This window comes from Haliotis asinina, chromosome 7, assembly GCF_037392515.1.
Source record: "Haliotis asinina isolate JCU_RB_2024 chromosome 7, JCU_Hal_asi_v2, whole genome shotgun sequence".
Lineage (NCBI taxonomy): Eukaryota > Metazoa > Mollusca > Gastropoda > Lepetellida > Haliotidae > Haliotis > Haliotis asinina.
Window position 1 is genome coordinate 24,261,947 of NC_090286.1, and position 21,941 is coordinate 24,283,887.

The following is a 21,941-nucleotide window of genomic DNA, read 5'->3' on the forward strand; positions in this document are numbered from 1 at the left end:
TGTATAACTGGAAACATTGTTAAAGGGAAAGTCATTCGTCATCAGAAGAGTCACTGAGAGGAGAGCGAGCAACACAGCGACAGTTTGTAACTGCTCGGTCTCACTCACTGCTGTAAAAGACTTGTCAGTTTTGATAAGGAATGTCCACCCGTATGCTGGAACTCCGAAGATAGTGTGAACAACATCCCTAAACAAGGCTTTGCTTGTGTTTGTGTACAACATGCATTGGGATGTTAGATTTATTTAGGACAAACTGCCGATGACGGAAATGAAGAAGTGCACATGGAAACATGGCAGGCTGATTTCCGGTCGAAGACAACAGATTGCCCACTTCCCTAGTGTTGTGCATCAGAAAGACATGAATAATTGTTCACACTGTGTACAAATTTATGTCCAGACCCTTGCATGATTTGAATTGGAGCTACGTTATTGTCTTGCAACTTCTGAATCAAATGTTTGTGGGCACTGTGATTAGTTAGCTGTTTGTCGCCATTAGCATGTGCTCCCCTTGTCGTTATTGACCTGAGTTTATTTTTACCTTCTTTACCTTGAAATCTCATATCAATAAACATGGTGTGTGAAGAATTGTTTGTTTGTAGCATTTTGTATTTGATAGCATTTCATTGGTTTGTTCTCGTAGTAGCGAGACTGAACATTCGTAGTAAATTTGTAGCAAGACGTTATGAATAAAAAAGTAGTTCTACATTCCAAAGGGGTCATGGAGGTCATGGTCGGATAACTGACCAATGAAATTTGTTTTAGGGTTTATTACATGTGTGCAATATATGATTTTTATGTACTCGGTTATGTTTCACTGTATGGAGAATAAATGTTTTTATTGCTCCCAATTTAAGATACTTTTAAATGTGGAAAGATATTCAAATTCTGATATTCCTTTACATCTCAGATCTGCAGTGTCAAAATTTAGATGTGGTAATTTTAATTTAGCAGTTGAAACAGGTACAATAAAGTAAATTACAATGATAGGTTATATTTTATTTTGTAAAATGAATGAAGGTGTTATTGAAGATGAATTTCATATACTCCTTAAGTGTGAACTTTCCTCTGATTTAAGGTTAAGATATATTCAGAAATCTTTGACTGTTTCATCCAAATGCCAATTTTATTCAACATTATGAAAACAAGTAATGACCACATGATAAAAGATGTTAGTATTGTTTCTGCATTATATCCTTCAGTGTATTAGAAATGTTCCTGTAAAACAGCATGAGTACTAATTATCAACACCATATGCAAATGACTGTATGATGGGTCTGTGACCTCTTACTGAATTAACTTGTCTGTCTGACTGTCTGTCAAGTTTTTAGATCTGACATCAGAATATGTCCAAACTATAACAAAGAGGACATCACACAGAAGATGTCCAATCCATAAATGTTTAGCACACGCCATTACATTAGTTTAACAATAACTGTAAGCCATGAAAAATGTATTCACGCTCTGATATGTAGAATTGTAAAGTCTCCATAAAAATGATTGTTCAAAACACCAGAGTCTGCACACTGGTCACTTCCTGATTCACTTTGCTTCAAAGAACCCTTGATATTGCAACTTTAAGTTTTCAATACAAAGTTTTGTCAATTTATGCAAAAATAACAAAATATTTATACTACTTTTTACAGTCTGTGAATAGTTAATTAACCTGCTGTGCATTTATTCATTCATGAAACCGAATATATTACCTTGATGAATTTTCATGGCCATAGGAGAACATATGAGCTCCCCTCTCAGCAAGACTACCTTCAATGTTGGGCACAACAAAATGTACACCACCTTTTGGGTTGTCAAGGGAAAACTCAATGGAGATCCTTATGGCACGCATTTCTGGAATGATATTAATAATCATCATTGTATCATGAAAATCATCACTTTCACAGTCTGTTCACTTCAGTTCATGTTTCGTTCAGTATTCTGAGCTGCAACAGATATACCAGTACTTCTCAAACACAGGAGAAGTTAATAATGTTTTATTATTTCATACCCAATATATAATATGAAGGAAGAACGTACATGTCACAAAATTATAATGATTAATTGATGAAATGAGTAATATGGCAAAACTAAAGATGTTTTTGGAATATTTCAGGAATTTCAGAAATTATATTTAACCTGCCATTAAAGGTAAGGCTTCGTGGGGCAGCCTGATATTTCAGGAATTTCAGAAATTATATCTAACCTGCCATTAAAGGGAAGGCTTCCTGGGGCAGCCTGATTGTCACCTCTCCATTGGCATTGTCTGCTTCTACAGCTGTCATGGCTGACAGATGGCAGTTTTGGAAAAAATCAAGGTTCCTCCTGAAAATATTTTCTCATGGATCAGTGGGTGTCCTCCTTAATTGCACATCATCATACTCAACATCAAGGGATGTTCTTGATGTTATCGGTCACTGGTTTATCTGGTCCAGATTTCATCTTTTAAAAGTCAGATTCTTATGACAGAAACTTGCCAAACAAAGCAAATGACAAACTTTCAACAGAAAAGACATACGTAGAACCTATTCATTATAAACATATATCAAAATGATAAATTTACTGTAATTTAACACAGAATTGTGACATGACTTTCAATTACAAAGTAAAATCAACAATGGTTAAAAAGCTTTTCAAAAGATGTAATGGAATATCAACACCTACTGTTTAGCATCCCCTTGACAGATCTCCAGTGTTGGGTCATTGTAGAGGAAAGCTGCTTCCCATGTATCATTGATACATACTCGGTAAATTCCTACGCTTGTTAAGGAAGTTTACTGGTCATGATTTACAGTAATTAACTTGTTCTAAATTGGACTTTCTTGACCTCACTGATTATATACATCTGTCCAAATTAAAACAGACAGTGGTTACTATGTTTTCTATTAGTAGTTGACGTCTGTAAAAACTTGGCCAAATTCACACTTTGCAATAGTAAGTGATTTAGGCAAAGTATTACAACCACTTACAAATCAATACAAATATATATGACATAATATGACAATTATAATTAATAGCATTAAACCGTTTTTATGAAAACTTTAACCATGTGTAGATTAAACATTCATCAGTAGCATTCACAAAATAAAATAATAATTTCTGTTAGTATGGGTTTTTTTTAAATTTAACTGTCCCCAATAGACACTCACATATTTTCCTTAATTTCTGATGTCAAACACATTGGACATTGAGGAAACTATATATGAAAGGGAAACGATTCCCTTTTGTAGCCTGAATATTACAAACCCAAATCTGTCAATGCAAGTAGCTTCCCTAAAGAACCACACAACCCATCAGCTAACTGGGTTAATAGCATGATCCTGTGTCTATTGTACAAAGTGAGTTATGACAGACCAGTGAACACAGATGAAAAGGAGTTTTATTTGCAAAATCAGACAACAAAAGGATACTGCATTGCTTACTGTTAATTTTTAACCTCCGTAAGTCTGGCTTCTGGGGGTAAAGACTCAGCTCCACATAACCCTGTAATGAAAACAAGCTTGATTTAAAGTATTAACAAATAGAAGTGACAGATTTCAGTGACAACCTTTCAGTTATTATCTTTCACTTTTGATCTCTTGAAAAACAAACAACTGAAACTTTCAGTTAATAATAACACTGCTTTGTAACCAAGGGTAATATATAACACTCACTATCAAGGATTGTTTCTCAAAGTTGATAGCAGTGATACACAGTGTCTGATGGGCTGGAACAGAAAGGACAGTGAATTGCTTGTAGTATCAATTTGACTGTCATGTCAATTCATGCCAAATATGGTATTTCTTCATCCATGTGCTATTCCATATTATATACAAAGCGAAGCGATTTTGCACCATCGTTTTATTTTTATCCATAATCAATTGTGTATTATATGGATCGAAGATACAATGACTAAAACATATGCATGTGGGATCAGTATGGAGAGGTTTCATTAGAAAGTGAACATAAAGAATCTATAGAATTGACAAATCAAAAACTTATCATAACATTCAAACCACTGCACGCTTTGTCAGCAAAGGCAAGGGAGGTAACCCATGCGATTGTTCATGGTGGCAATATTATGAATATGATGGCTAGAAAACTCTAAGACACATTTTCAGTTAAACAGAAAATGTGTAAAATGAAACAAGTTCATATCTACCGATATTTTATGCATTTATGCAATATAATGAGGTAATGGTTTGATCCTTCAGTGACATAGAGAAATGATTGGTAAAACTCAGCTGCATGTCACATGATAATTATACTCCAAATGGATTCGCTTCAAGATATAATCTCACAGCATTCTGATACCGAGTCAAAATTTACTCAAGCCCGTAAACCGGGCTTAGTCTTACTCTTAGATCAACGTTATTAGAGCTGTTATTATCATGTTTTGGTATTCATTAACTGGAATGACAGTCTTGATCTCACTAGGAATTTCGCATAGCAAATTCAGAGCCTACTAAGAGTAGTCGTTCTGACAAGACAGAAATGTCTCGTAAATTTAATTTCAGAAATATCGAGTCGTACATATTTTGTATGGGCGGTGATTATCAATTTTCGTGTCCTTCTTCATTTTATCCTCTTTTTCTCGCAACTAAAGCAAATAAATGTTTTCAGACTTCATAGTAAACCATTGCATGCAACATGACACAGATGCAATCAGAGGGGTTTCCCTTATTGACTGCGTGCGAATCATTGTTGACTTCACGAGGACGCCATCTTTAAGTATAACCGCCATTTAGAAAACGTAGTTCCGTATAACAGAAATTAAAGATCAATTCACTTAAAATCCCACTGTTTAGAATTATAGGTTTTACATTTCTTTATCTTGCGATTTCATTGATTTTCCAACGACACATTTCACGATATTCCTAATTATACGAAATAAACAGAAACCACTTTACTTTAGTATATTGATGGCGGATTGACAACTCACCAGTTGACTTACTCTACGCTTTGGGCGATATTTGGTAGAAATCAATTAAATTTGTGATTTCATACTAACACAAATATGGCAAGTCCAAGAACTAGACGGGTTCTAAAGGATTTAAAGATGAAAGATGACAACAACGTAAGTTGTAGTAGATTTCTTGGGTAAAATAAATTTGTTTACGTCAGTGGCTGTCCTCACATGTGATGTCATTGTGGACCAGCCACCTGCTAACTTTCAATATGGGATTTCCCCGATGTGACATATGTCTGGTTAGTTTTTATCAAGTCGGGTGTTTTGATTCTCTTTTTCTACACACATGTCCTCGTACAATGTCGAAAACGTTCATTTTCATACTTCATTTCTCATCATCAACAATCAAATGTATGAGATTTCGTGAGTTTGAGGACAGATTTAGAAATTTAAGATTTAGAGGAAAATCCAATAATATAGTAGTTTCAGAATATATGTTTTTATGTTACACAAGTAAAACAAAAATGAAAAATATGGTCATCATTAATTGTTGCAATGTTATGCCACTAAGATATCCCAGGGGTTTAGGGGTTAGGGGTTTTCGAGGGTATAAGACAAAAACGTAATTTTTATCTTTATTATCATTTTAAGTTTTGATTTTTCTAACCTTGAGTGATAAAGGTATATTCATCTATTTCACAAAAAAGTATTGTGTGTTTCCAATAAAAACAGCTTTTATAACATCGTATCAGCGAAACGGCAGTCGCTTGTCACATCCGGGTATTTTTGTATGTGTTTTCGACGGTGAGCCATACCTTTCCCTCCGCACTGCCAGAGAGTGTTTTGATCATGTGGCTTCCTGTTTCATACATAACCTGTCACTAGCAGACGACTGATCTTGTATTTTGCTCGCTATTTTTTGTTATACCTTAAATTGATTTTGCATCTGAAGTGGTATTAACGATCGAGGGTAAATAATATTGTTGTTTATTTGCTCTTTACGTAACTTAATTTCTTGATTTCAATTGTCAATAAAACGTCTCACGACAGGAACTGGGCATCCACCCTACCGATGAGACTTTTGTGCACTCTGATTGCGCATGTACTTCCTCGATATAGCGTTAGCAATGCAATGGTCGAAATCACCAGAACGTCGAATTCATCTCGCTTTGGAATATGTGGGGTTAAAAACCCCAAGAATTTAGAAATGTGTTTTTGTTTATTATCAGGAATGCAACATTATTTAGTATTCACCAGATCATGCTTATTAAGGAGTTAGAATATGCTCTGAAACTTTGTCTTCCTTAAAGTAAAGAGTTTACGTACCCACCATAAATCCTCCCTTTTATGTGTGGCATTTCTAAATGTCATTCACAAAGACATATATGGTTCATATTTTGAAACATTATGTTTCTATTTCAGAGAGAAACAGTCTTTTTCTCATTATTTTATTGTTATATCCCAAAGCGAGCTGAATTCGGCGTTCTGGTGATTTCGACGATTGCATTTCTAGTGCTATATCGAGGAAGTACATGCGCAATCGGAGTGCACAAACTGTCATGAGACATTTTACTGATAATTGAAATCAAGAAATTAAGTTATGTAAAGAGCAAATAAACATTAGCATTATTCACTCTCGAACGTTTATACCACTTCAGATTCAAAATGAATTGCCTGTATAACAAAAAATAGTGAGCAAAATTCAACAAGATCAGTCATGTGCTAGTGACAGGTTATGTATGAAACAGGAAGCCACGTGATCAAAACACTCTCTCTGGCAGTGTGGAGTATGGCTCATCGTTGAAAACACATACAAAGTACCCGGATGTGACAAGTGGCTACAGTTTCGCTGATACGATGTTATAAAAGCTGTTTTTGTTGGAAACACACAATACTTTTTTGTGAAATAGATATTATACTGTTATCACTCAAGGTTAGCAAAATCAAAACTTAAAATGATATTCAAAATAAAAATGACTTTTTTGTCTTATATCATTTGAAAACCATTAACACTGGGATATCCAAAGACTTTGGACCTGTGAAGATCTAGGATATGATATGTCTTAAAGGACCACTAAACTCAATTTTTTGGTACTCTTTTTATCACTGCATATGAAAGACTTTTGGTTAGTCATGAACGAAACACCATTTTCTTTTTAAAAAAAGTTGCGGTCAATTAATACCAAGCACTTAAAAGTTGCTAAAAAGTCGTCTGTTTCTCTCTCGCCCGCAAACGAAACCGCAGACAGGTTACATAACTCTGTCGCCAGAGCCCTACAGTGATGTCATAGAAGAAACGGTTTCCAGTTATATGTATAGAAAATGTGTAGGACGTTCGTCATTTTGCTGATTTCTCGACATCACCAAATACATGCCGAATTGTTGTGGTGCCGTCAATTGTTCCTTGGGGTTGGGTGATGGTGTCACTATGCACAGATTTCCACCAGACTCCGTAGTTTGTGCTTAAATTGGTTGTTAGTGTGTGCGAAGTGAGCTTTGTGGAAGCCTGTGGTATATACTAAATCGGATGGTTCGCCCCCTACCATGCTTCCAGGATAGAAAATGGAGTTTCATCGAGTTAATAAAATCAAGACTGCTTACTACACATTGCTGACCAAAAGGATTTTGCTGGGTATAACGCTTTCTTCCTCGGAAACGAGGTTGTGGTCGAAGTGACAATATTATCGTAAATAATATTATATTGACCCCTTATATTGACCAATTCCAAGAGTGAAATTGTTATGTTATAAGCAATGTCATTTAAAATACTAATGTCCTTCAAGAAAATACATATTTTACTACCAGTAGATAATAATTTTGATTTTGTAATTCGGTGAAAACAAATTTGAATAGCATTCATCCTCAGACAGGGCACCACCATTTTTGAAAATCGTGAAGTCACAGGCTAAAGTCCATTAGAATTATTGAGATTATGATTTGTTCTCATCAAGTTAGAAAATCAAAACTACTTTTTACTAGTAGTTAAATATGCATTTGAATCATGGCCAAAAGGATTTTGCATGACACAACTTTTAACTTAAGGACTTCTTCCAAGAAAGCAAGGTGGGTGTCGAAGTGAGGTTTATATTGCAAGCAGTGTTATATTGACCTCCACCTCACTTCCAAGAGTGATAATTGTTATGTTATAAACAATGTCATGTAAAATCCTAATGTCCATCAATAAAATACATATTTTACTACCAGTAGAAGTAATTGTCCTTTTGTATGTTGGTGAAAACAAACTTAAATAGCATTCATCCCAAGACCGGGCACTGCCATTTTTGAAAATCGTGAAGTCAAATCCATTTGAATTAATGAGATTATGTATACGTTTGTTCTCATCAAGTTAGAAAATCAAAACTACATAAATATGTCTTTGAATCATTACCAAAAGGAGTTTGCACGACACAGCCTGTAACATAACCTAAGCAAGGTCGGGGTCGAAGTGAAAATACTGCGCGATAAATTTCTTCACTTGCTAAATTTACTTGGTTTGTAACGTTCACTCACCAGTATGTAGACACTTGTCAATATACGTCTTTATACTTGGTCTCATAATCCTAATTACTTTATAATCATACTTGTATGCATTTTGAAACTTAATAAAAAGAAGCGATCTGCGAATGTATAACAGGAATGTAATACGTAGACATTTCATAGTTTTCCTATATGAATCATAATTCGCACCCACGCCCTAGTGTATGTCGTCTGCATCATTACACTTTATGACGAAAACAATGGTTCTGTTGAAAGCTACGACAACGTATTAAAAACAAAAATGCAAATATTAAAATTAAAGTTATAGGAGCAATGTCAGGCGATTACCTTCTTCGAGGAATGTATCCAATAATATCCACAAAAACAAGTGATATATAATTCATCTGCAGATTTTCCAAGTGATGTGTCTTTTAACAGTCTAATATATGAAAACGTGATGTATCGTTTCAGGTTTTTCACATTGCTGTATAGTTTCTTTGTTTACCTGGCAACTAATTGCATAATGTGCGTCATTCTTTTAAGAAAGTAATTTAGTTAGCCAATAATGAGCAATCAATCAATGTATTGGCGCTTAATCATTTGAAAGAAGGGCGTTGTTTTACGTAGATACAGACACGACAGAGTGTATTCAGTATAGATTAGTAAATGTACATATATAAACACTACCTTTTGACAAATCCCCCATTTAAATCCCCATAAAACTAATTAATCAATCAGCGTGTTATCGGTTAATCCTTTGATCGATCCAGACAAAAGATATGCCAAATGGGGGCCTTTGTCAGGTAATCTAAGTGGCGTTACCACTAATTATACCTGTTATAAATTCATTAACTGAGCATCAAGTGAATGATGACAAATAACATGTAGGTTTATACCACCTAACACGGATTACAACCTAGCGACACCAAGTGATTTTGACAGAATTGTCTATGAAAACAAGGGTTGTAACTTGAAAATTAGGCAAAGCAGGAGACAAAACTAAATGATAGTAGATTGTGAGAACATACAGCTTTCATTTTTCTCAACAGCTTTCGCGATTTCAGATTTGTACAAACCAGTGAACGAAATAGTTCAACCCCTGAAATGTAGATGAATACTGCACAGACCCTCATTTCTATACCCACTATTGCGTTACGGAGACGGGCCACTCTGATTGGTTGAAATTTCGTTTGCGGCTGAGAATTTTGCACTGTTGACAAAAAGGTCGATTTAAGGTAATTAAAGATCGAAATGAGCATTTTTAATGACAGGGTTTCATTTATAACGATGTCAGCAAGTGATTTTGCGTTTGTACCCTATTAGAGTATATGTGACCTTTAAGGAACCAATGTTTGTCAGAAGAGGTGACAAATGGGATTAGGTGGTCAGGCTTGCTGACTTGGTTGACACATCATTGTATCCCAAATGTGCAGTACAATGCTCATGCAGTTGATCATTAGATTGTCTGGTGTAGACTCGATTATTTACAGACCATGCCATATAGCTGGAATTGTTGAGTGTGGCATAAAACTAAATTCACTCACTCCAGAGGCTTGTTTTTAGAACTGGTTGTAAACCCATCAATGCCTAAACAGACCTACAAATTATTAACCAACCTCAGAAGAAAACATATAATCCTAATAGTCCATTGTGTTCAAATTAAGCATGATAGTGAAAGAATCCTTGTTATTGAATAGTTCTGCAAATAACATTATCAGATGATATGTATTTATGAACATGATGTATGGGGGCCTGAGTTTTCAAATAATGAAGTATACAACTGAAACCCCAAGCGTTCCTCATTGGTTTCAGTCAGTGGTGCACATGACGATTGTATGTTATAAATAATAGGATACAAATGAAGCCAATTGTGCTCAACAGATTTATTATCACCCAGCTATGATAATGCACAGAATTGTAATGAGTTTGGTTATCAAACCCAAGCCATGTGTGTAGTCAGGTCACCGAACATTTTGAAAGTCAGCTGATTAAATCTGACTAGTTTTATTGATACAGAGCCATAGCAATGATGATGGTAAAAGCTTTCAGCACCATCTAACCCCGGGTTATATTGTTTACAACTAATGATGCTGAATGTAAGAAGTGATAAAAAGTTCATGTAAATGTCAGATCAGTAAATACGAAACTATCAAATACTAATTAGTTACCAACCTTTTCAAGTCAATACTTCAAAATAAACATCAGAATACTTCATGGGTGTTTGACAGCTTGTTATAATGAATTTCATCATGTTTATTTGATTCAAAGAGCAGATGTTGTTGCAAGCTGATGGTAGTGTTGTAACTTGTATCTGGATTTCTGATACATTATTTGAATATATCATTATCAGAAACAGATGCCTGCTCTTTATGCCATGTTTCATTCCATCTGTTTTGTTATACATATCTGACTGGCCAATACATTTCCACCATTTAATGTTGAATATAGTGTCCAATGTAAAGTAAATTCCATCAGCATGTATTATTGTATGTGTGATACTCTTTTGAATGTAGTGAAATAACATAATCAGTTTAAGGTCAGTTAAATGTTTTTTGTCAAACCAAAATGTAGTTTGTCTTTATTGTTACACTTAGTTTGGACTGATTACTGGACTTCATAATTTGGAGTGAGTGAGTTTAGCCTTACACCACACTCCGCAATATTCCAGCTATGCGGTGGCTGTCTGTAAGTAATCAAGTCTGGACCAGACAATCCACTGGTCAGTATGAGCATCAATTTAGGCAACTGGTATCACCTCTTACAACAAGCATGGGCTACAAAAAAAATCATTTCTGTCCAGACCCTCACAGGTCAATTTCGATTGTATTGTATTTTTATCATGGCTTATGGTATTGGGATGGATCCTTACACTCCTAATCCCTAAATGCTGCTGTAGGTAATTGCGAAGGAAACTATATTTGAGGAATATTTTTATATGTACCCTTTTTACTGATTATTCTATTTTAGTTTACCAGTCAGAAATATTAACCAACTGTCTTCTCATAATGAATACAATGATAGGAATTTGAAAATGCAGGAATATATACAAACTGGAACTCATCAACATGATATGCAAAATGGAAATAAATTCCAAACATGCTGTGTAACTTGTAGTATTTTTCCAAGGCACCTCATGATCCTGGCAAGCCAAACATTAGGCTTTAAACTTTAAAGTTGTGGTGTTTTGGGGTTAAGTTCACACTGTCACTGCCATCTACTGCTGACTCAATATTGCATTCACGAACAGACGTTCATATTCATAACTCTTTACTTGTGATAGAATCGATAGATGTCATATTTGTCTTGTATGGTGTATTTTTTGCAGCCCTAATATAGTAATATTCAACAGTATGTCTTGTTTATGCCAAGTTGCATAGAAAATGCATTGAAAGTAATTAAATAATGCGCATTGAAACATATATTGCTTCTGTTGAATTAATAAATACAAGAATATGTCTCATCCAAATGTGTGCTTGTATTTTTGTCTATGAATCTTGACAGTATGTGATGCTTAGTGGTCAGCAGCTGAAATAATATTGAGTTACAATTACTATGATGATGTCCTTTCATAATACTGGTGTGCACATTCATATGTGTGAGTGTGTCTTGTTCAGATAACACGATAATTGCCTTTGTGGTCTTGTAGATAGAAATGTGAAATTTTCATAGTATTGTAATTGAAATCCTTCATGTTAGACCCTTGAAGGTCAGGGTTAGAACCCAACCTTCAGTAACCCAAGCTTGTAAGAAGTGGCTAACAGGTGGTCTGCCTCGCTAACTTGGTTGTCACCTGTCATCACTTCCCAGTTGCGTAGATGGATGCCGATAATGTTGATCACTGAAATCTCTGGTCCTGACTTGACTATTTTACAGATGCCGCCGTACTCACTGACACTCTCGTCATGCCCTTGTCTAGGTTTTCTGGTCCAATCGAGGGACATGAATTTAAGCAACAAGCTAACCTACAAAACAAAAAGTAATCAGGTTATGTGTATTTCAGAACTGTTTTGAGTGTGGAGCTCATAACCCTCAATGGGTGAGTGTCAGCTATGGTATCTGGATTTGCCTGGAGTGTTCAGGAAAACACAGAGGACTTGGAGTACATCTCAGGTAAAGTTCCTCTCCATCTCTTTTGCATGTAGCAATGGTGATACAGTGATTGAAACCGCTACATGTTTACACTCATTATCTGACACATTTATTCTTGGTCTTGTACCAAACATGTATTTAATGATTTCAAGAACATTTTTCTTACTCTTTATATTATCATATAATTTCCTAGTTGTGTCAGTGTCAACACTGTTTTTGTATTCAGTCTTCAGAATTCATTCTGAAACACAAAAGTTCTTTTATTGTTTGGAACTTTATACCGGTCAATTTGTCAGTATCTCTTGTGACCTATCTAATAAATTATTAGCTCATCACACAGCACCGCCCGTGAAGATCTGGGCTAGATTAGAATTGGTCTTCAGTAACCCGTGCTTGTTGTAAGAGGTGACTAACAGGATTGGGTGGTCAGCCTCGCTGACTAGGTTGACATTTATGTCATCATGTCCCAGTTGTGTAGATCAATGCTGATGCTTTTGATCACAGGATTGTCTGGTCCAGACTCGATTATTTACAGACCACCGCCATATAGCTGGAATATTGCTGAGAGTGACGTAAATCAAAACTTACTCACTCTCTTGCACACACAGCACCTCAGTGTGTGCAGTTCACAAAACACTTGGAAGTGGTATCATGAATCCCATACAGCATTTCACACACCTCACACTGAACTTCTCAATTCTCATTCAGCACCTAACACAGAACCTAATTGTTTATAGTTCACAAAATGCTTCACTCTGAGCCTCACTCAACACTTCAGACAGCACCTTGCATATCTCACACAGCTTTTAATAGTGTCTTGTTCATAAAATGCCTTGTATCATCAAATCCACATAGTGCTTCACACAGTGTTTCACACTGAACTGCACTCAAGATCTCCCACACAATCTGGTTTAAACATATTTTATTCCATTCAAGACGAAAGAAAAGGATTGGCAAACAAGCCAATTTGGCTTATATTGATGCTGCTACATAAAACGTGAGGGTTCACAATTATGGATAATGCTGTAATATTTATAACAACTGATCTCTGACCAGTCTTTGATCTCAACATGTTATTTTGGTTTTGTTTAATTATTTTTGCCAGTTGATAGAAATTGGAAAATAATGGGAACTGCAAAATCTTTTATGAATCAAATTGTTTTGATGTAAGTATGAAATGATGGACTGACCACAGTATGTCAGTATTCATCTGATGTGATACTGAGTTATAACCATTTAGCACATCCCTCAGGGAGAAACCTTGTACATAGAAATATGATTCGTATCGAATGCTGTCAAAGTGTCTTATTAAGGACATATGAAAAATTAGTGGAGTACATCCTCAGGGTCTTGTGAGCAGGAGCAAGAAGCATTTTCTGAGATGAAATTCTTATACTTATCACTGTTTAAGTCACTGTATCCAAATCTAAGGCAGCAGTGTATTATTTGACAAAATCAACTACCAAAATTTAGATTGAACATTATGTTGGTATTGACTTGTTGTCTTATTAGATTCTTAAACTGTCCAAGAAAGGAAGCATTTTTCGCATTTATAGGTAGCTCATTCCACGGTTTAATTGTATTGGGCAAAAATGATTTGGCATAGTTAGTAGATTTGCATGTTATAATCTGATAATTTTCATTATTCCTAAGATTGTAGTTACTGTTATCAGAAACATTCCCTGGAGCAAGATCACACAGATAGTCGGGATCCATATGGTTTACCATTTTGTAAAATAATGTTAATTTAGAAATTTCTCTTTGTTTCACTAAGGGAGTCAGATTTGTCTCATGATATAGTTTCACATGGCATGTAGCTCTAACTGCATCACATATTGTGTGTAAGGCATCTAAGTGAAGGTGTTCTAGTGACAAAGACTGTCCATTTGTACAATTGTCCCAGGGATGACAGCAACAGTCAAATAAAGGTAAAATAGAGGATTTAGAGAGTTTTTCGTGATAGTCTGTATTTAAAGCTACGAAGGCAATTTATCATAGGGCTGATTTTCCATATCATTTCAGTTCAATTATCTGAATGCCAAATAAGGTTTTCCTGTAAAGAAATGCCTTAATGTTTATGAGTCAACACTTCATTTATACGGGTACCCTTCATCAAGAGGTAAGAGTTCGTAGAAGGTTTGGTCTTACATGAAAATTGGATAATTTCAGTTTTGTTTGGATGAAAGTTTACTTGCTTGGACTAAATTTTACTTCTCACACAGCACCTCGCACAGAAATTCACTAAATGGCTGACACATTGTTCTGGTTGTTGATGCAGCTTTGTCAGGTCAGTAACAATGGACAAGTGGAAGGACACAGAGCTGGAGAAGATGAAGGCAGGAGGGAACCGTAAAGCCAAGGAGTTCTTCAAATCTCAGCCTGACTACAATGAGGGAATGAGCATAAGTGAAAAGTACAACACAAAGGCTGCAGCTCTCTTCAGAGATAAGGTAGTTATACAGTGGGGATTAGCATCAGTGAAAGTACAGCACAAAGGCTGCTGCTGTCTTCAGAGATAAGGTAGTTTTGCACTGAAGATTAGCATCAGTGAGAAGTACAATATGAAGGATGCAGCTTTCATTGGAGATATGGAAGTTCAGTAAGAACTACAGCAAGAGTTTGGATACAATTACATGTAGGTCATGAATCCAAATAAATTGATTGTATGATGTTATCATGATCATGTGTTTGAAATGAGCACAATTATGGATTTCACCCAGTTCTGAATATGACGTAGGATCAATACTTTTTCAGCACCTGTAAAGGGGAGATAATTACAAAATGTTCCTTTCTGGATTGTCTCCCCTTTACTATGTTACCAGTTAATCCACTTAGTTGTCTAAAACAGTTTAATTTCATCACATTTCCTTTCTTCATCCAGTTTAACAAAACATCTAAAGATGATGATGTTAAGATGGATAAGTGTTTTTATTTGAATGCTCAAGAGGTGTCCATCATTTTCCAGGTAGCTACTGAGGCTGAAGGCAAGTCATGGAGTATTGAAAGCTCCCCAGCTAGAAACTATTTACCATTCCAACCCCGTCTGGGGTCATCCAGCTCTCAGCCCCGTCTTTCCAGTATGGATCCAGGAGGATCCCACAACTTGACAAACAGTCACAGCAGTGGAGATCTGGAGAACAGTTACCATGATAATGTCAACTTTCAAAGGTACAGTTGACTGTTCCTAGCACATGATGTGTTTAAATATGTATGTGTTCCTTTTCATGTGTGTTGCCTCTCACTTAACATCTCAGAAAGTTGAGTGAAGCCCATTTCTGTTGTCCCCCTTTATAAACTTAAAACAGAACAGATCATTGGTATTGTGAGACACACACATTTTCAACACAAATTTAGATGACTGAGTCATGACAAAATATATATCTCCAGTTTATAAGTCAGTTTTCATCATGTTTTGGTGAAGTTATCCATGGTCAAAAGGCCTGAAACAATGAAACATTATATCAAGTGGTTCGTGTTTAATGTGCATGACCAGATCATTCCAGTTTGTTCTAGTACTGCGTATGTAGTTGATTCAGCTTTCTGTTTAGAAATGCTTGGTAGCATAATGTTAGGCCAGCATTTGGCATCTGAGTTACTGTAAAACATATTAAATGTTACTTTCTAGATAAATAATTGAAACGTGTATGTCATCATCATGTGTAAATTTGTGATGTTTCGGTAAACCATGACAACCCCTTGTAGAGAGAGTGTTTTCAGAGTTGACAGACATATAAAAAAAGGAACGTTTTTGTCGTGGAAATCAATTTCAATATCGATTATGCAATGGGAATGCTATGATAATGTTTGTGTGTTTGGAAAGGCCCTATATTGTCCGATGTAATCATCACGTCAGGTAATTTACCTAATTACCTGTTCTAATACTTACAAGTAACCTATACCTTCATCATACACATTCAACCACAAATGTATTCAGTGTTTGAAAGTCCCTGGGAACTTGTCAGTTTACACTAATGTTAAATTTGAAAGACTGAGACAATCACAGGACTCAAATATTATAGGAGCATACTTCATCAAACTTCGAACCTGGAACTGTAGATGGTCAAAATATCTTTGATGGATGCAGTTATTCAGTATTTTCAGCTGATGACTAAGGATGTATCTGTCACCAAGTCGCGTTTCAAGGACATATCTTCACTCGATGTAGGGATAGGACTGTCCTGCCTCTTGAAGACGTGTGATAAAAGTTTTCATTCTTAAAATTTTTCTGCATCTGATTACACTCATGTTTTTCTTACAGATAAATTTGTTAAAGTTTATACCTTGTTCCTTCTAAAATATGTGTTGATTTGTTTTCTTTCTCAGTGATGAATTCAAACAACAGAAACAGAATTTCTTTGATAGGAGAATGGCTGAAAATGCTGCTCGACCAGAGTAAGTATTGTCTGCTAATTGCTTAACAAACTGGAAGGAAATCTTGGTGAACATTGAGTTTTGGGACTATGCAGTAGATACAGTGTTCAGTACTTTAATTCTTCAGTTGTCTCAGTTTTCTTTATTAATGTGACATATTTTGTATGATTAGTATCTTAGTGCTCTGAAATTGTGAAACTCTGTCTGTAGTCCTTTGGTCAGATTGAAGAAAGATATTTTCATGAGTCTTTGATTTTTATCTCATTCATATGATTCACATGAAACATTAGCCAAATGATCCCAAATTCTGGTTGTAATGTGGCTGTGTTATACTGGTAGTTATGTTATTCTACCGGGAGCTATATTTTGAGTCTGTTAAGTAGTCGTATAGAATATCAGTTATTTTGAGAATATTTATGTCTGTCCAAGAAGTTGGACATTTGAAATACCCTATTTAAGTTCTGTCTACTATTAATTTTACAAAGATGGTGTCTGATGTCACAATACTTCATGCTGATATCCTTGCTCAACATAATCATAATTTTTCACTTGACTTGCATCACATGGTACATCTTGTTTTCAGGCTGAAGGAAAGAAGACTTCAAATAGAGTTGTTAAACGTGTCCTGTTCCTGTTCCTGTTCCAATGATTACTCACTAGAGTTACCTCCCTTTTCCCCCTGTTCTTATTGATGACTCTTTGGCTATGATGAGAAGGCATTGTTCTACAATACACTCAGTTTACGTTCAGTTAGGTTTTGGGGAGTTGGGGTAGCCTAGTGGTTAAAGCATTCACTCATCACACCAAAGACACGGGTTCAATTCTTCATGTTTCAATGTGTGAAGCCCATTTTTGGTGTCTCTCGCCATGTTATTACTAAAGGCAGCATAAAAACTAAACTCACTCACTCACCATGCCAATGTTATTCATATTTTCTTGAAAGGATGCACAACCACCTACTGTCCACTCATCCATAATGTAATGTAGGCTAAGTAAAAAATTATAAGACTCTTTCACTTGCATTTTTGCTCCCTTTCAGGTTGGCTTAATAAACTGATGGCAGGTAACTCAAGGGAACTGTCACTGGAATACTCCTTGTTCAACAAAGACATAAATCTACATTAAGAACAGGGACTGGGAAAGGCAGGGGCCATGTGCCAATTTGCACATTAGATTGAAAAAGGGCCCATTAAAATTTACTACAAGGGCGTTGACCCATTCTAAGTTCAGAAAATGGCTGACAATCCTGAAAGTGGCCCATTATCAAAGTTCTCTTTCCCAATCCCTGTAAGAATAGTCGTCTCTAGTCGTCTCCCAGTATATACTCTTGTCCAGAAATCTGCAGCATAGTTAATGTAATGCAGACTAAGTATTAAGACAGTGATGTATTCTGTTCATTAAAATATTTACAGAAATCCATGAATGTTTCTATTACTTTCAGAGGACTAAAGCCCAGCGAAGGAGGAAAATATATAGGTTTTGGGAACAGCCCCATTGAACCAGAAAGTGAGGCTCTCTTTGACATGGCATCATTATCATCAGTATGTATTTTTCTTCTTCGTCATGGACATTTGCATTTGCTTGGAATGTACTCCTGCTAGTGTTCATGATATTCAGTTTAGTTGCTGCAGAATTGGAAGAAGACTAAAATCAAAAACTGAATTTCTGAATGAACATCAGCAATGAGCAGTTACACAGAGCATGGGTAATAACTAGTCATTTTGTTCTGTTTCTGTGAAAATGGTCAGTGATTTGAGGTGTGGGTCTTTGCTTGTTATCTATACACTTTTCTGTATATATTTCATTTTAAAATTTGAAAGGTTGATTGTTTTGTAAGATAGATGTAAGTATTTTTTATAAGACAATCTTTTGATGTCAAATTGCAAATATTCAATAGAACAAATTATTGTGGTATGTGATGTTCACATAAGATACAGATTTCTCTTCATTTGTGAAAAATCTGTATATTGCGTGAATATCTCATTCAACTGAACTCTAGCCAGTTTACCATGAAACTGGCCAGTAAAAGTATCTAAGGATCATATGGGAGTTGTCTGCGAGAATGAATAATGCAGGAAAGCATTGCATGTAGACTACTCAGACTTAATGAAATATCACTGATATGAGTTTTAGGGCTGACAAGTGACTCCCTTGGTGAAAGGAAATGGTAATCTCTTTCTAAAAAGGGCAATTCAGAACTACAGAATACCAATATGTTCTCATTTGTCTAAAATATAGTTAAGTGGACGGACCAAATCAGGTAAGGTATGTTGTAAATCTATTGAAATATTGAAATCCCAAATAATAGAATGAGTAAATATTGTAATTTTCTGATTAAAATTGATAATTTATACTTATCCTGACTCATGCTTTTTATTCTTGTCTCCTTCTATCCGAACATGGTGAAACACTTGAATCCCCTGAAGTTCCCTTCATTGAAGATGTGAAATCGACACTTACCCTTGAGTAGCCTCCCTTTAGCGCATGCGTTGAAGCTCAAATTGTTCACATGACCAGCCATGCTTGCCACTCTTGCCGAATCACACAGCCCAACGCCGGATTTACAGTGAGTTTCAGAGTGTCATGAGATGGGAGGGCTGACCTCTTGAGTCAGGATAAGTATAAAATATCAATTTAAATCAGACAATTACATATTTTTCCTTATCCTGACTCAAGGTTATTGTGCTTGACAGAATCTGACGGAAACAGTGGTTGGTCATGCCACATCCTGGATTCTCTGGCTGTATTTATTTTACATCCTGTAACCCCCAATGGCACTGTAGACTTGCAAACTTTCGTCTTTCATTCTGTATCTGGAGAGACCACACTTGAAAAACTTGTCAATGAAAGTGTCTTGTGACATCTTCATGTGGTTTTAGATATGCTAGTGTCCTGATGGTTATCTTGTAGCAACTTCATCATTTGACACATCCATCAAATGAAGATGCAATCCTTTCTTCAGGTACAAGTTTAGCATATAAGAACAGGGATACAACCACTCATGCTCCGCAGAGTGCTTTGGCATCAGCTTATCATGTGATAAAAAGGAGGAGATTTTTCTCAGTGCCTTTCAGGGACCGTTAGTTGTTGTGGTACGTCTAGTGGACTGAATTGGTGAATGCCAGCATTGTCTTCGGTAGCGATATCTCTGGGGTGGTTGGCAAACACCATATCAGATTTACAAAAGTAGCCCTCCATAATTGTTGTTATTGAGCAGTTTCCATGTAGAGCAAGCATCGACGCTAGAACTCGTACTTTATGTGGAGGCTTGGAGGCTTGTGGTGGCACAAGGCCTGCTGTTTTGTATGTTTGTAATATAATGGTTCTCATCCAGACCGATATAGTATTTTTTTAATTTTCTGTAGGCATCTCAGTTGATAATGGAATAAGCAGGTGCTTGAATTTCTTTCTCCTTGGCTTTGTCCATTGCAGGTAGCTATTCAATACTCTGATGGGACATGGATAACCTTGCGTGTCACTTGGACTGAGTACTGTAGACAGTGCTGGGATTTGAAATTGTCTGTCAGGCTGTCCATGCAGCTGATTCTTGGCAATAAAATCCCATATGAGTCCAAGGTGTACTCTGTCATGATACGCCGTTTTCTCGAGCATGTTCACTTATAGTCCATAGCATGTATTTTTGACATCCGGACAGCTGTTGCTAGGGTATTTTTCTACAATAGCAGGTCCATGGATTTCTGAAGTCTTGTAGGAGATCGGGAAACCCCTTACTGGCCAGTAGGGAACGACCACAGTCAGTTGTAGTCCCCTTGTATGCTTGATTTTCTGTATGTATTTCTACATACGATGAAGATAACTTGATGTAGTGTTTCGGTTATGCATGCAACAGAATGATGATCATAACTTTTAGTGAACATTGATATTTTCACACAAATACATTAATCAGTCACTCTCCTTAATCCGTCATATTTCTCTGCAATCACAAGTGTCGGATAAATGAGAGCTGACTGTACTTGAGGCAGTAGTACTGGAAGCGGAAATGCGTACGCACTGAGTAAATCCTATGGTATGCCGAAAACGTCTGTCGCCCAGGCTTGTGGATCCGGTATTGGAGACACAAATATCTGTAACCATTTGTTGAACTTGGTTGCAAACAAGTCTGCTATTGGGGATCCTAATATCTATATTATGACTGTAGGAGTCCATGCGGGTAGGCCTGCGTGCAGCTGAGTAATCCTGATAAGCATCTCTAGAGGAGTTCATATGTCTTTGTGCAGGTGAATCCCGTGGTGAATAGAAGCGGGGATGATTCCTGCGTGCAAAGTTATGATGATGATCCTGCACCGATGAAGACCCACGGTTACTTGTAACATGCGGAGTCTCTCTGAGTGCGCTGTCTGGAGGTGGTTGATTCTGCCTTCGTGCTGGTGAATCCCATGGTGAGTAGTCTCAGGGATGATTCCTGCGTGCAAAGTTATGATGATCCAATGCTGATGAAGACCCACATTTCTGGTGACTCGTACCATGTCTACATGGGGAGTCTCTCTGACTGTGCTGCCTGGAGGTGGTTGATTCTTCCTTGTAGGTAGACTGTAAACTTCTGCTGTGCTGCGACACATACTTGGACTGTAACTTACTGCACAGGTATTCATCTTTACGCTGAACTTCTGATCGTTTGTCCATAGGATCTTCGTGCAGCCTTGGTCCAGTTGCGCCAAGGTAATTGTAGTGCTGCTACATAGCATTGCTAACATCGTAGTGGACTATGGAGCTCTGGCAGTCTTTCCTCTGCGGAGCCTTGCTCCAACATGGGCATCATCTTCTCCATAAACTGCTGCATAATCAGACCCAGGTCAAAGTTCTGTGCTGAACCTTCTGGTTGAGATGAAGGTGATGGGAAACTTTGTGTCTGTGATGGCTGTAGGGTTTGACCCAAGTCCTGTGCCAGGGAGTAGAAACGGTAAAGATTGGAATCTCTGGCAGGAGGATCAGGGGGTCATGAAAACATCTGCTTCATCTGGAGGGACGATCTCCGAAGAGAATGACTTGATGAACCACGACTTCTGTGATGAACCACAATGGGAACTCTTCCTTCCTCTCCATGGACAGTGGGCTAGGGATGACGTCATCTCTGTAGATGACAATCTCTATTGGGTGGAGACAG

At 36.6% G+C, this 21,941-nt stretch overlaps 2 protein-coding genes across 6 annotated transcripts in view; one reads left to right on the top strand and one right to left on the bottom strand.

Moving 5' to 3' along the window:
• The window catches only part of LOC137292232 (transcription initiation factor TFIID subunit 2-like), a 33,511-nt gene extending 28,795 nt beyond the window's left edge, over positions 1-4,716 (bottom strand). The window contains exons 1-6 of one of the 2 annotated variants that reach the window (XM_067823812.1): positions 4,504-4,709; positions 3,645-3,697; positions 3,402-3,474; positions 2,656-2,746; positions 2,198-2,316; positions 1,704-1,845 (exon numbers count right to left, since the gene is read on the bottom strand). In XM_067823812.1, coding sequence (XP_067679913.1) covers positions 1,704-1,845; positions 2,198-2,316; positions 2,656-2,746; positions 3,402-3,474; positions 3,645-3,697; positions 4,504-4,549 — 524 coding nt within the window. In that variant the 5' untranslated portion in view covers positions 4,550-4,709. Of the gene's footprint in view, positions 1-1,703; positions 1,846-2,197; positions 2,317-2,655; positions 2,747-3,401; positions 3,475-3,644; positions 3,698-4,503 lie in introns of both variants that reach the window. The other variant, XM_067823813.1, reaches the window with a different exon arrangement.
• A 159-nt stretch (positions 4,717-4,875) lies between these two features.
• Positions 4,876-21,941, top strand: part of LOC137292234 (ADP-ribosylation factor GTPase-activating protein 1-like) — a 93,542-nt gene continuing 76,476 nt past the window's right edge. For 3 of the 4 annotated variants that reach the window (XM_067823814.1, XM_067823815.1, XM_067823817.1), the window contains exons 1-6: positions 4,879-5,047; positions 12,357-12,466; positions 14,724-14,895; positions 15,411-15,613; positions 16,769-16,837; positions 18,258-18,357. In XM_067823814.1, coding sequence (XP_067679915.1) covers positions 4,988-5,047; positions 12,357-12,466; positions 14,724-14,895; positions 15,411-15,613; positions 16,769-16,837; positions 18,258-18,357 — 714 coding nt within the window. In that variant the 5' untranslated portion in view covers positions 4,879-4,987. Of the gene's footprint in view, positions 5,048-12,356; positions 12,467-14,723; positions 14,896-15,410; positions 15,614-16,768; positions 16,838-18,257; positions 18,358-21,941 lie in introns of all 4 variants that reach the window. The other variant, XM_067823816.1, reaches the window with a different exon arrangement.